The sequence below is a fragment of the Dermacentor albipictus genome, chromosome 1 (assembly GCF_038994185.2).
Source record: "Dermacentor albipictus isolate Rhodes 1998 colony chromosome 1, USDA_Dalb.pri_finalv2, whole genome shotgun sequence".
In the NCBI taxonomy this organism is placed as follows: domain Eukaryota; kingdom Metazoa; phylum Arthropoda; class Arachnida; order Ixodida; family Ixodidae; genus Dermacentor; species Dermacentor albipictus.
In genome coordinates, this window is record NC_091821.1 from 248,980,924 (window position 1) to 248,995,463 (window position 14,540).

Consider the following 14,540-nt stretch of genomic DNA (forward strand, 5'->3'; position numbering starts at 1 on the left):
AAGTTTCTAATGAATACGCGCAATGGTGGAATTCATAAAGAGCATGCGCCTCAATATTTCTGTCGCTTTCCTGCGGACAGAACCATATAATTGAGCAGTAAAACTGTGCTTTTGGCGAGTCGATTCATAGCTACTGAAAGGGCGCAGCGCGACTGCGACGGAAACAAAGAAACACAAACCACGCCACCAAGCGCTGACTAACAACTGGTTTTATTTGCACCGAAACCGGCCTATTTATGCGCAAAGGCTTGCCATGTAGCACCACAGTTAACACAGATATGGTCACATGCGATGAACCAAAAAAAAAACAAGATACCGCAAACGATCAAGAACATATTGCTAAGTCCACAGAAACCAACGCTTGTGGTGTGGTTTGAGTTTCTTTGTCTCCGTCCGAGTCGCGCATGCGCCTTTTGAATACATAATTAAGCTCCGATTTTTTGTTGATTGTCTTATGTATTCGTGAGAACTTTCTACGCGAGAGACTGAAAGAAGCGGCATGCTCGTCCTTCGCTGTTCGTTTTCGGTCGCCACGGTCAAGGAGGTGTGGCCGAAGGGTGGTCTATATTTCGTGACGTCCCCGCTGTGCGCACCTAAAAATAGTAATATTTGGAGGTGGGCGGGAGAAGGGCGCGTTATGTATTGCGCACGGTCATTGTGCGCTGTGGTGAAAGACTGCGTCGGGAACTTTTCATGCTTTTATGCGAGCGAGAGGGTATCGTTTCCTCTTTTATCGCTTCCGGACAAACCGCTCCGCTCCCCGCGTGCATTTTTCAGGCGGCAATATTTCTCCCCTCGGAAACCGGCCGTGGCAGCACACGGTCGAGCTCACGCGTGTTCTCCGTTTGGCCTAAATAAGCAAAAATGTCTAGCTAGGAAATGCTATCGGAGCTGCACGCACGAACACACACTTGGACGCATGCTCAGGCAAGTTAAGTAACATGATTATTCTTTCTTCGGTTTTAATAAGCGTTAAGTGTTATGTTTCAGTTCGCTCCTATTTCACGTCTAACTGGTTACTTACGTGTTCTTAACTGCTAGTATCATGTTAATTAACTATCATGTGAAAACTTGCATTTTTGTTCCCAAACTCAGCTTCCTTCTTATATTGTCATCCTTGGGCAATTGTTTTCTTTTTCGTCCTTTTTTTTTCAATTAACTGTTCTGCCTAGATGCGTACTGATATACATGTATGATGTATCGCCCAAGTGCCACGCTCTCAAATGAGAGTAGCAGTATTGTAAATAAATAAAAATAAAATAAAATATTGAATTGAATTCGGGAGTTTTACGTGTCAAAACTGCGATTTGATTATAAGGCACGTCGTAGGGGGGCCTCCGGATTAATTTTGACTACCAGGGGATCTTTAACGTGCCCCCGTGCACAGGTGATTTTGATATAAAGGGCGTGACTGACAAAGAACCACACGATAACCAGAAAGGACAGGGATGCTTCCTTTTGAAATACGTTGTCAGTTTCTGTTCCCACTGTGCTGGCTCTTGGCTAACTTGAAGCAACGCTACGGTATATGGAATAAGGACAGGATTGGCGTTTATTCATGTGGGTATGACTCATTAGCTCGATTTAGAAAAAAAAAAGAAATAAGGACTGCAGGATCAGAGAAACAACTTCAGATCCGCCGCGCTGGCTGCATTTGGATGGGGCTCAATGGAAAAACGCCCGTGTCCCGTGCATCGGGGTACGTTAAAGATCCTTTGGTGTTCAAAATTATTCTAGAGTCCCCACTACGGCGTACCTCATAATCAAATCATAATTTTGGCACGTAAAACCCCCGAATTCAGTTAAGAAAAAACTTCAATTTGTTCCTGTACTTTTCATGTCTCCTTCCTTACGTTCCCGAGCTCTTGTCGATGCCTCGTCCTCGCTTTTTATGCCTAACACATTTTCTTGGAGAATTCTCTAGCAGTGATTGAGAGCGACAGAAGGTATACTTCCCGTGAACGCAGGATCGTAGCAGGTCATTTCTATACGGCAGCGCTGTGTACGGTATACCACGTATACTTGGCAAGTTCGCCCCTGCGTACGACCTCGGTGGTTGACAATGACTATAACTTTTGGCCACATGTCACTCGACGAGATAACCAGAAGTATACTGCAGTTTTTTTTTTGTTAGAATAATATATCTGCAAATGTTTGTTTTTTTCACATCAGCAGGTAGGAAATGACAGGTGGTCCCTGGATGCCCGACGATCGTTTAGAATATTGTGATGCATTAACCTCGCTGAATAGACTAGCTCGACATTTTTATGCGAGGCCGTCGACGACTTCTCAGTTTTAATGGCTCCCTTATTGCACATATAAAGTAGATATCGTATGCTGTGAGTGTGTGTCTTAATTCCTTAATTTTTTTTGTCTCTCCGACGTGGAAAGTACAGGTAGTACGCCAAAACACTTCTCATGCCAGACATCTAGGTTTGAACAACAGACCGGTGAGTGCAAAAGTGTTCAGGTACAACTCTGGGCGCTAAGATGCAGTCGAGTCTTTTCTACCTCTACGTTACTGCTCGTCATAAATATTTCTGCACCGAACAGTCTCTCTTCTATATGCGACATGCCATGGAACTGAGAGTTACGTATAGAAAAAGTTGACTTCAAGACCGGTGCGACAAAGCACGCATTCCTGTTGTCTACTGATGTCAGCGTACCTAAAAAACAGAAGTAACGACATCTGGACGAGTTAATGCACTTGCACCTAGAAATGGCGCCAAACAATGACGTGAGCCAGGAAAGAGTACTGCGCATCTCCTGTCTTTTCTTTTTTTCGTGCTGTTTCTTTCAAAAGTGAGTTTTGTGGGGCAGGCGCACTGTCACGCTTTTTTATCTTTTCGCTCGTCCCCTGTGCATATTTTCTCGGTTACCGTATATAAACTACAAAATTCAAGGTAAAATAGAAAACATCGCTTATACACAGCATGTAGCTCACCTTATACAATGCTGGGGATCAAACTACCAGGGCTCGCTGACAGTGCGTTATCTGTACGAAGTCCTGCAGTACTTTGTAATTTGTAGTCTGTCATTATTTTTAACCATTCCTTTTATCTTCTATATCATGAAAAAAGCATCCGGTGAGAACCAAAATATCGATGTCTCCTAAGCATGCACTAAAAAAGAAAGTCAGCTGTCTGACCACGAGTGTTGTGCAATTATTATTTTAAATCTTTTTTTTTAAAGACGGCTTTTCTTTGCCTTCTATGAGCGAGGTGAAACGAGGGCGGGAGAGGAAAAAGTGCGTCCTTTTCTTTTTGGCCTCTGTAAACCACAGAGCTCCTCCATAAGAATCGTTAAGCGTGAGCAGTGATGGAGTAGGACTTTATTGTGACACAGCCGCACAAACGGTTGAGAAATACATCTTTCATGTACTCACATCAACAAGTTATAGTGCTGTCCGTGCAATGTCGCCGATAAGAGACAACAACAACCGATAAAGGTCGTCGTCCTCTACGTGCCCGAATGTCATTCTTGGGAAAGGAATCCTTGGACTCGAAGCACCGTTCAGTCGATGTCTTTCGCCACCACCATCCCGAATTTAACAAGTATACATTTTAAAGTGCCACACCTGAGCTCGCTTTCAGTAAATATGCTGCTTAGGGTAGACACTTTCCAGCATCATGGTTGCTCAAATTGCGCTTGTGTTGGCAATGTACAAGGAGAGCAGCAAGCCAAACAGACATTTTACTGTGTGTGCGCTACCGGGATATTAATATCTGCACTTGTAGCAATGCTGTATGGCCAGTAAAACAAAACAAAAGAAGTGCGAGAAACTTTAGACAGTGACGCAGACACGGTGATGATGTGAATTCCTTCGGCACGCAGCTGCACTATTTCGAAGTTGCGAAACATGGCTTCGGCAGTCGTCGACAGGTACTCATCGCAGATAATAAACTGCCTAGTTCCAGGGTCACGGTGCTGAGCCTGATTTAATATTCGAAATTTCAAAAAAGAAAAAAAATAGCATCTAGTTCACGCTTGTGTACTCCACCGTACTTGCATGCTGATGCGACTCCGAATAAGTGGAATATACTTTGATCGTGGAGTGAGGGAACGTGAGGCTGGGCCCGATATCCAGGAGGTTTTATAGGCAAGTTTATATTGCATATTGACAAAGAAATTCATAGTACAGGAAAAGTTCATGAAGTTGTAGCAGCCGATCACTCCTGCCATCCGTCGCTCTTTTTATCCCCTGCGTGGTCGTTGTTCAGTCGCCTCCCCCAATCCGGCGTCAGGAGACCGATGAACTCAGGTCCCACGAATCCGGAGGTTCGTTGCCCTTTCCCGCCGAAGCGAGTTTTGTCGGAAACACACGCACATCACTGGGCACAAACAGGGAATGGGGGATTGTACATTGACTCCGTCTCCGGCGTGGACGTGCCAATTATTGCGGCTGACAGGTGATGAACCGTATCCTTGCACTGACCGCGTCTCCGGCGTGGACGTGCCAATTTGGGTGGCTGACAGGTGAAGGATCGTATCCTTGCTAATTGCCCAAACCTCTCCTGACCGAGGTATACTCCAGTGCTGGATATAAATCATCCGGTTTGAGAACCATTCTGACGAGGCCGTCGGCACGTTCCCCATAATCGCGCTAGCCGTGACCGGATGTTGTCGCGGGGTGAACGGCCGATCATAACAATGCTTTGACTTTCTCCCCTCTTAAAAGTGTGCGTTCAAACGCACGGGGCATAGGTACACGTACGTATATTGAAATATAAACCACCGAAACAAGTTATTCTAGTTCTACAGCTCAAATACCTAACCTAACAAATGCCAAATACCTAACCACTGCAGTGGCTCAGTGTCCATGGCGTTCAGACGCTGAGTACTATAGGCCACAGGTTTGCTACCTGATTAAAACAAGTTGGCGGGCCAGTTGGTTAGAATCCATGATAGAGCGCATAAGCGCGACTGAACGAGGACGTAGCAAGAAACAGATACACAGAGACAGCGCTGTCTCTGTGTATCTGTTTCTTGCTACGTCCTCGTTCAGTCGCGCTTATGCGCTCTACCATGGATTCGCTACCTGACCGAGGTAGCAGCATTCAGGTAGGGCTGGAAAGCAAGAACGCTCGTGTGCATTGACCTTCGGGGGCACGTTAAAAAACTAGACAGGGTCACAATTAATGCGGAGACCCCCCTCCCAACGAACGTGTCTCTAATAATAAGACTGTGAGTTTGGGACGTAAAAAAGACACCTATTTTAAACCTAATTTTCTCCAACATTTCCGAGCAAAGCTTGAAATCAATGGGAATACTGCAGAAAGAACTCGCCATTCGGATGAATGTATACAGAGTACACATTCAGCATCCGCACGCACCAACTAAGCTTTGAGGGAAGTGTGAATAAAAGAGACGGGGAACGAGATAGAGGCGTCGGTGGGCGCAGCACATTTCGTCAGTAGCAGCGCGCTGGGGGCTCTATTTGCGCTCCACTATTTATTTATTTAAAAAGGGTGGGGGGCGGGGTGAAAGGGAAGCGCTGCTTCCCACAACATTCGTTCTCCTGCCGAGTCTTCATGCGCGAACAGCGCGCGAAGGCGGCGAAGCTGGCCGCAACAGAAGGGAAAAGATCGCAACACTTCGGGTAGCGCAATCGAAGTGCTGAATTCCATTTGACGATAAAACTCGGCGAGAGGCCAAACAAACTCGCACTGAGATGTGTGGCGAAGAAAGAAAAGAAAAAAGAATAGGAAAGGAGGTAGAGGGATGGAGTCCTGTGGCGCCATTTGCAGAGAAAACGCTCGCTGTCCTAATCCGAGGACCCCGAACCGCGCGCTCAGTGGGGGATAAACGGCGCGAAATGCCGCGGCAAACAAATCAATCATCTAAGAAGCATGGCCAACGTGCGTCCGCCGAGTGGGAGGGCGCATTCAATTTTTCACTGCGACGGTTCGTGAACTAAAGAGACTAGTAACTTAGTTGTCAGCAGTCGTGAACAAGAAAAAAAAGAAATAAAGACACGGAGAAGAACAACAATAAAAAACAACGCCGTTGAGTCTTAAGGAGGGCGGGGGCTGTGTGCGTTCCTTGTGCGCTTGTCACTCGCACCGGGTCCGATTCAGTCGTCCTCGGCTGATGGATGCTCCCGATGGGATTTGCGGCCGAGGCGGCCTATAAAGGTGGCGACACCAACAGCGCGGGCCTCGTGAAAAGGAACGTCCTCAGTTCGTGAGGGCAAGCATGGAACGACGTCGCTACCCAAAGGTAAGTGGTCCGCGGCTATCGTGCAGAGTGCAAAGGAACGAGCGCACAAGTGGCCGCATGACGTCATCGGGCGGCCATCGTGGCAGCTAATTGTTTCGCCGTAACGCTGAGCAGCCGCTGATACGATCTCGATCGGTTGAGGTGGGTCTTCACCGCAAGAATCAGGAAACGATGACGAATCCGGGCATCGTGATGATGAAAAAAGAAAGTAGAAAATATTGTATTTACATCATTGGTACACGTTGTGACTCTTATCCGAGTCTGGAGCGGTTCTGATTAACACGGGGGCTAGGACGGCCTTAAATAACCCCTTGTGATCTTGTGGTCGTCGACGTCTTCTTGGGGAGCCTGTGGAAGTACTTAGTGCTTTCGTCAGGTTCTGGAATTGAGCTCCTGATCTTCGTCCTCCCCTTTGGGTCATCTCGGGCAATAAAATAGGTGACGCTGTTTCGGAGAAGAGGGCAATTATGTCGACATGGATACGCCCGCTTGAACGCTTCTCACACTTGACAGGTCGACCATATGGGGGCCAAGACGGCCTGAATTACCCCTTGCGGTCTTGTGGTCGTTGACGTCTTCTTGGGGAGCCTGGGGAAGTATTAGTGCATTCGTCAGGCTCTGCCATCGACGAGGTCCTGCCCTTCGGATTTTCTTCCCTTCATCCATCCCTTTGTGTCAGCTCGGGGAATAAAAGGGGCTACGCTGTTTCGGAGAAGACGGCAATTATGTCGACATGGAAACGCCCGCTTGCACGCCACTCACACTTGACAGGTCGATGTCCAGGCTTACCGTAACAGCCTTTCCTGGGACAAGGCAAATCATCTTGTCGCGGGAACGTACGCCTGAATGTCTCTCACACTTGACAGGTAGATCATAACACCACCAAACAACAACGGTGTTAGGCAATGTGTCATACAAGGCGATCGCGTTTGAAGCCACTGAGCGCAAGTTAGTAGTATCCATTAGTTAGGACTGGGTGAGCTTGCTGATCGATTAATGATTTGATTGCAATTAATATTAGCAGATTACTCGGCCCGAGTCAAGTGGGCCAATGGAACCAAGCGTGGTTTATTCTAAATTGGTTTGAGCTATAGCATAAGGGTTGTTTACATGCTGAATTTATGCTTGAATTGAATTCTGGAATTTTACGTGCCAAAACCACGATTTGCTTTAGAGGCACGCCGTGGTGGGGGACTACGGAATAATTTTCACCACCAGTGGATCTTTAACGTGCCCTCAATGCACGGGACGCTGGCGTTCTTGCATTTCGCACCCATCGAAATGCGGCCGCCGCGGCCGAGATTTGATCCAGCGCCCTCGTGCTTAGCAGTGCAACACTATAGCCGCGAAGCCACTGTGCCGACTGAAGTTATACTCACATCGTATCGTAGTGTGGTCTTATTTACGATACATTTACTCGCTCACAGTAGTCCTTAAAAAAATGCAACAATGATAAATGCAAGTCTGAAGTGCAACCAATGAAAGGCCGAGAGGGTTCTCAGGTGCACACTCCACCTCCCCTAAAGAGTAAATTTTAAATGTGCTGTGTTAATGTGGACATAAAGATGAGGATGATGTACTAACAACGGCTGTCTTATTTATAATGCATCTTTCGTTCTTTTATTTTTTTAAAGCGTCGTGCGTGTAGATCAAAAAACTAATTGTTCAACCAGTCATATTCGATTACGGTTGTGATTTGTCATTTTAAACAATATAAATTGACGACCAAGACCCGCTTCTGGTGATGATTATTTGAGTAGCGGCAGCAATCGCAAAGAATGTGTTAGGTCATCAGCGGCGTTACAAACAGAACCCATTGCCGAGTCCGTCAGCTGAATTTTGCACTTGAAGTAGTTCGTGTAGGCCACGTTGAGTCTTTTGTGGTGAAGACATGTTTGGTATCGTCTATTGAGGCCTCGCGGCGTATCAAATCACAACATGGATCGATTTCGTATAGGGTACCCGTACTGGTGATTTGCATCTGTCAAAAGGGACAGCTGTAAACGTCAAACATGTGTAGATACCAGTGTCGTCGCGTCTTTTCTTTAGACAGGTATCTGGACCATTTCAATACAGATACCTGGTCAACTTGGATGTTGACTTGCATACTGCAGTGGGTTAGTAACCACTGCAACACAACGCTGTGATTCAGTTCGCAGGCTTTTGTGCATAAGCGTCTGATGTCCATGACGAATTGTTCCTGCGTGCGCGACGGCTTCAGGGACATGCAGGGCCTCTCTTGAGTCGGTGAAAATGACGCAAGAATGAGCTCTCTGGTCTGTGATGTAAATGAAAGCTACCGGCAGTGCAGCTATAGATCAGTGTCTGCAGCTGAAGTGCGAGGATTGAGATTCGCAGAAATGGTAACACTTGCGCCGGAATCCACACACCAATTACAAATAAAGTAGGCGTGACGGAGCCATCAGCGTAAGTAATACTTTGAGTCCTGTATAAGCTGGTGTTAATATGCTTTAGATCAAAATATCTCAGCGCTTGCCTGGGAGAATTTCTCTTGCTCTTGAACCCAGGCTCTGAAGTGACAATTGACCACGAAGGAAATTTACACGGTGGCTCCGTCGGGATAGAAGGGCTTTGATAATTCGCCGGGAGCAAGCTCCGAACCACAGGACCACTCCCTGTATCAAGCGAATGACCCGGCACTCTGGCAACAAATTGCATATGAACTCGACGAAACTCATGCTACGGAAGCACTGGAACCGATAGGCGTCTGCTTTTTGCAAGGGTTCCTACACTTCATGTATTTTTCAGTAGACGGAGGCACATCCTCAAGGCTTTTGCTTGCGTACTGGCGAACCCTTTTTATGTGAGCTTGGGAAAATCTCTGCTGCAAGAAAAGAGTTTCACAGGGAGCCGTATACATGCGTACCAGAACATTCACGGTGTAGCCACCAGTGTTGCTTGATGGCATACGGAAGATGCTCGCGTATGATCTAAGTATTTCCATTAATATTCGAACATGAGGTTTCCACGTTATTAGCCTGTCAATTAATAGCGAGAGCAGTCACATTTGCTCAAATGGAGCGGGGAGTAAATCCATGAGTGAGTGGCCTGACGTTTTTTTTTTCCCTTGGTATAATTTTGCACATTTGAAGCTACACTATTTGCTGACCGGCTGGAATCGAACTACAAACAGCCGGCGACGTCAAGGAATCAGTCGTCAACCAGACGTTCAGCGACATGTTGCAGCGGTTGCGAGCGTTAGTCATTTTTTGTCTTCCACCTTCACTTAATCGACTCTCAAAGGCCGTGGTGAGTGTCGAATTTTGGCGAATGTTGTGCTCAGATCGCAACTCACTAAGCAAATATATCGCATCCGCTTATCAGCTGGGCCTACTTTAACTGTTAGTTCTGAACCGGTGCCCTCGGCCTCCGCTGGTGTGGGCGATGCTGCGAACCACCCCCAGTGCTCAGCAGTCAACAGCTGACACAGGGATCTGAGAGCGCCGGAAACTGTCATTAGAGCTCATGTAGTTCTGTCCGAGTTGAGAGGTTCAACAAGACATTTCTGGGTAGTTTCTTAACTGGCTGAGCCGGGAGGGAGGCGGATACTTCTTATGGCCAGACCATACGTACGCTTGCGGACGCGCGCAAGCTCGCGTCTACGCGCCATTGTGCCTGCCGCGCCTCGCAAGGAATGGCGGTTTGCCTCTACAAAGCGCTACAGAATATTGGCGGCGAGGACTTACGGAGTCGCCATCTGTCGGAAGCGCCTCGCTTGCGTAGTATGAGGGATAACGCGGCGCGCTCCTCATAGGTTTGGATGTCGGCGCTCAATAAAAACACCACGCGGGAGCCCTCCTGGACACTTCTGTAAGTACTCTCGAAACGACAGAAGTTATTTACTGTCCAAGCAATGACCTTGGGCAAACAGAAAGCCTAGAATGGTTTGCTGACACTACCTATTTACCGAAAACGTACAGTGAACGCCCACTGCGCGCGGTCTCCGCGGTGGAGTCCCCCGAACCGGTTTCTTGCGTTAAAGGCAGGCAATCGCTGAGGGCAAACTATGTGAAATATGCTCTTATGTCTGTATAACCGAATGGAGCATAACAGAATGAAGCTTCAATGCGGCGATCGCACGGGATCGCAGCGACCGACTGTGCGTCTGCATGCATGTCCGGGCACAATGTTTCGTTTTCGCCGCGAGCGCGTTTCCGCACCGTGCCGTGAGCTTTAGGCCGGAGCATATGAGCATTTGACAGTAGACTAGCAACCTTTGTTGCGTGGACGCTATCGGAGCCGTTCAAAAATAATTTCATCATAGCTAGTCCCTAGTTATAATGAAATTATAATGAAATTAGACGCCTACGGCTACTTGTAATGTTCCATCGCGACGATTCAAACTTTTTTTTTCGTTTCTTCTAAAATTTTTCACATTTCAATATCATTATTTCTCAAGTTGCATCGCTCTGTATGTTTGTCGGTCTTCTCAGCGATCAATTTCCCGCTGCTGCTTTTTCTTAATCCAGTATACATTCATTGTTTGGTGCTAACACTAATATGAGCATATGCCATGCCTTTCATTAACGTGCTTCTTACCATTCCCATTCCATTCCAGTGAACTTGACAGTGTATAACATCAACAAGTTCATAGATCAAAGCTTCATCACATTAGCAGGGCAGCGCGTGCGGGCGAGCGTCTCAGTGCGCGCTTTCTGTTACTCAATGAACATTGCAGCCCCGACGCCGTAGCATAAATCTTCCTGGCGGAAGTGCTTGCCGCACACCCGAGTTGTAGCCCATGACTGCTTGCCGGTTCTAAGTTTCGCGATCAAAACTTCACGCAGCTTCTTGTCTTGCGGGTACGTATGAAGGCTGACACAGGGTTCCGTTGAGTAAATAGGGGTTCAGAAACTTTGGTTATGGAATTATGCTACTTTGATTGGAATGACCGAAAGTGCGGCATGGGGGGGGGGGGGGGGGTGAGGGGAGGACGACGTCTGCGGCGTGGAAGAGAACATCGAACATTTATTCTGCCCTTGTCACCAATTTCAGTCGGAAAGACCAACATTATCTATCACTGCGACGACTGGAAGATCGGCCGTTGTCTGTGTAGGTGCTACTTGAATTCCCACAGTCTGTGGGATCAGCATATTTTTTTATTGACAGTGTTTCAAAATGCTTCAGTATATGAACGGAATTGTTGTACGCGTATTTTTAGAGATCAAAGATCAGCACAGTAAGGAAAGAAAAACCACTCTCTTGCAGGATATTTCCACGCGCTATAACGCTTTAAGCCAAGGACGAAGTGTGTGGTAGCTGCTGCAGAAACGAACAGTAAACGACCCTTCGCTTGGGACTGGCTGCTTGTCTTTTCCTGTTGCGACAAATTGGTGGAGGGGCTGGGTACACATACGCCCTACGCCTACTGGTCCTGAACCAGAAGCTACCGACGCCACCACCTCGGGGACGGTACACTCTAAGAAGAATTCCGGGGAAAACGGGAGTAACTGCGCTGTTAGTCCCAAAAAGGGCGCTTTCGTCCCTCAAGGGAGTAACTGCATGGATATGCGTGCCGTGTGCAAATTTTGGAGAGAAAGTGCTTAGTCCCTGGTTGGAAAGAGAGCAACGGGAGGACGAACGGCAACAGTTACTCCCCATGCGCTCCGCTGTTTTCGTCCGTGTCGTGCAGTGATGCGGCAAAAGCTGTATTGTCTATAAATCGTGAATAGTTCGAAGTTCGTGCACTGTCTATTGAACTACATGCAAAGCAGCACTTTGCCTCTTCGTGAGAAAATTGCGTGAAATTTAAAGTTGGAATGTGAAGAGCCATGCCCTTCTTGCGCACCCCATAAGTGAGCGATACAAATTAAACGCGCAAGTCAGACTGCCAGATTTTGCTGGTCAATAGTACCTAAGGTCCTTCCGTTCCAAGGAGATTACGAATTTAACTGAAGCGATTTGTAGCTCAAACGGGACACACTCAGCAATTGTCCGTCTCTGTCGTCTTCGGGGCCCCGCTTGAGCTCGCTACACGTTTACATCGTGTAGTGCTTTAGTTTAAAGCACCCTAAGAATACTCGGGCAGATTTCTTTTCGCACTCGCCTATGGTTGCAAGTACACTCAACGTTACGCTCTCCCCGCACAGCATACACAAAATGCCGAGTCGCTTTTACATTGCCGCACCTGCGTTCCGATGCTTAAACTGTCTCAATTTCCTACCCCGCCAACCAATCTAAGTGCTTTTTTGCGTGAAGTGGTCGCGTCTTTCAGAATACTAAAAGCAAGATTTTCTATAGTCGGATACAACTTTAGAAAAAAGGGGAGGCCCCGCCCAGATGACCGAAGCGGCGAAGTCACCGGCCGTCCGGCGCATGACGTCGGTCCAGAGTGCGCGCCCATTGGTGGATGCTCGTGTGCATCCGCCTCGGAGGAGTAAACGCCCCCTTTTTTCTAAAGTTGTATCCGACTATAGTGAATATCTGGCCGTTGTTACTAGTAAGAAGTTGTACAAAGATCTTGTTGATGTATTCTTGCCTGTACCGTTGTATCGTACAGTATTTGTTTTAGGTTCTGAGCGAGATGTTCTTAAGAGAGTTAAACGAATGCCGGTAAGAGCTTCTGTTAAATCTTTCTTTTTTCAACTACATACAGGCACTCTCCCAGTGAAACCGTGGCTGCAAAGCAAAGGCATTTTTGTACCTTGGTCTGTGAATTGCTTTATATGCAAAAAACCGGAGACGATTGAGCATATCTTTTTGGACTGTCATGACGCCGTGTTTTTGTGGGATATTCTAAAACGTAGCCTTAAAAAGGAATTGCCATTAAGTGCTTTCGGAATACGCTTCCTGCCATGCGCGGAACCAGAGAGAGTGCCTGTCGATCGGTTAATGCTTCTGTGCATGCACAGTGTGTGGCGAACGCGTATGGATATTAGACATGAACGCATTGTTCAGGCCCCAGCACATGAATATTTCATTTAAAGTGTGTTATATATACGCGAATTTTTCTGTGCGCAGAGTGATACTCCTGATTGGCGAAGTGCTTTGGACAAAGTGACTAGCCTAGACCGACAGAAAGCTGAGCTATTTGGTAAGGATTCATTATGCAAAATAGAAGTGAGGCGTGCAGACAGGACACAAGAGTGTTGCCTACTTCTCTACTCTTGTGTCCTGTCTGCACGCCTCACTTCTATTTTGCATAATGACTAGCCTACATCGTTCGTATCACACCAAACTGATCCGGCATTGACTAGTTGTTTTTTATGGCCATGTAAAAAAATGTAATACTCACATTGTATTTTCTTTTGTCAAGCCGGTAATAATAATAACAAAAAAAAATCTGCCGTGGTGCAGTGGTTAGTGTAGCTGACATGGGAGCGCGAGGACGTGAGTTCGAATCCAACTTCGCGGCAGTTTTTCTTCCTATTTTTTTTTTGCAGCTCAGTAATCTTCTTTATTAGCGTATAGATGCCCAATTTCATTATTTCCACCTTTGCGGAGCATCGGAAATAATGACCGTTACTCCCTTGAGGAGCATCGGAAAAGAGCAACTGTTAGTCCTCGGAGGAGTAACGGCATGGGAGTAACAGTTCATCCCCTCGCACTTACCCCCTAAAGGGAGGAATGGTTGTGGCAGATCAGTTGCTCCCCTAAAGGAGTAACCTCAATCCCTTACAAAATTTTTTATAGAAAGTCCATAGACAGTCCAGAGACATTTGTCTATGAAGTCTATAGACTGTCTATAGACATTTCTTTAGACTGGTCTATAGACAGTCTATAGATTTATGGCCGCACACTTTTTATAGACTGGTCTATAAAAAGTCTGAGTTTATAGACTGTCTATAGACATTTCTTTAGACTAGTCTATAGACAGTCTATAGACTTATGGCCGCACACTTTTTATAGACTAGTCTATAAAAAGTCTGAGTCTATAGACTGTCTATACACTGTCTATAGACTGTCTGTAGACTTATGGCCATACACTTTTTATAGACTAGTCTATAAAAAGTCTGAGTCTATAGATTGTCTATAGACTATCGATAGACTTATGGCCATACACTTTTTATAGACTAGTCTATAAGAAGTCTAAGCCTATAGACCGTCTATAGACTTATGGCCATACACTTTTTATGGACTAGTCTATAAAAAGTCTGAGTCTAGAGTGTCTATGGATTAATTAAAATTCATGTTTGTAGACAGTTGTCTGCATAATGTCTATGGGCAAGTGTATAGGCTTAAAGTTCTACTTTTGTAGACTGAAATCTATGGAATGTCTACAGACAAATGTATATATACTATAGACATTCTATAGACTTCAGTCTACAAAAACAGAACTTTATAATCCAATACACTTTTTT

At 46.4% G+C, this 14,540-nt stretch overlaps 1 protein-coding gene across 2 annotated transcripts in view; it reads left to right on the plus strand.

Moving 5' to 3' along the window:
- The first annotated feature begins 803 nt into the window (after nt 1-803).
- Nucleotides 804-14,540, plus strand: part of LOC135900181 (oxytocin-neurophysin 1-like) — a 77,120-nt gene continuing 63,383 nt past the window's right edge. Inside the window, exon 1 of one of the 2 annotated variants that reach the window (XM_065429628.1) lies at nt 804-927. In XM_065429628.1, coding sequence (XP_065285700.1) covers nt 880-927 — 48 coding nt within the window. In that variant the 5' untranslated portion in view covers nt 804-879. Of the gene's footprint in view, nt 928-6,123; nt 6,220-14,540 lie in introns of those variants that run through there. The other variant, XM_065429632.1, reaches the window with a different exon arrangement.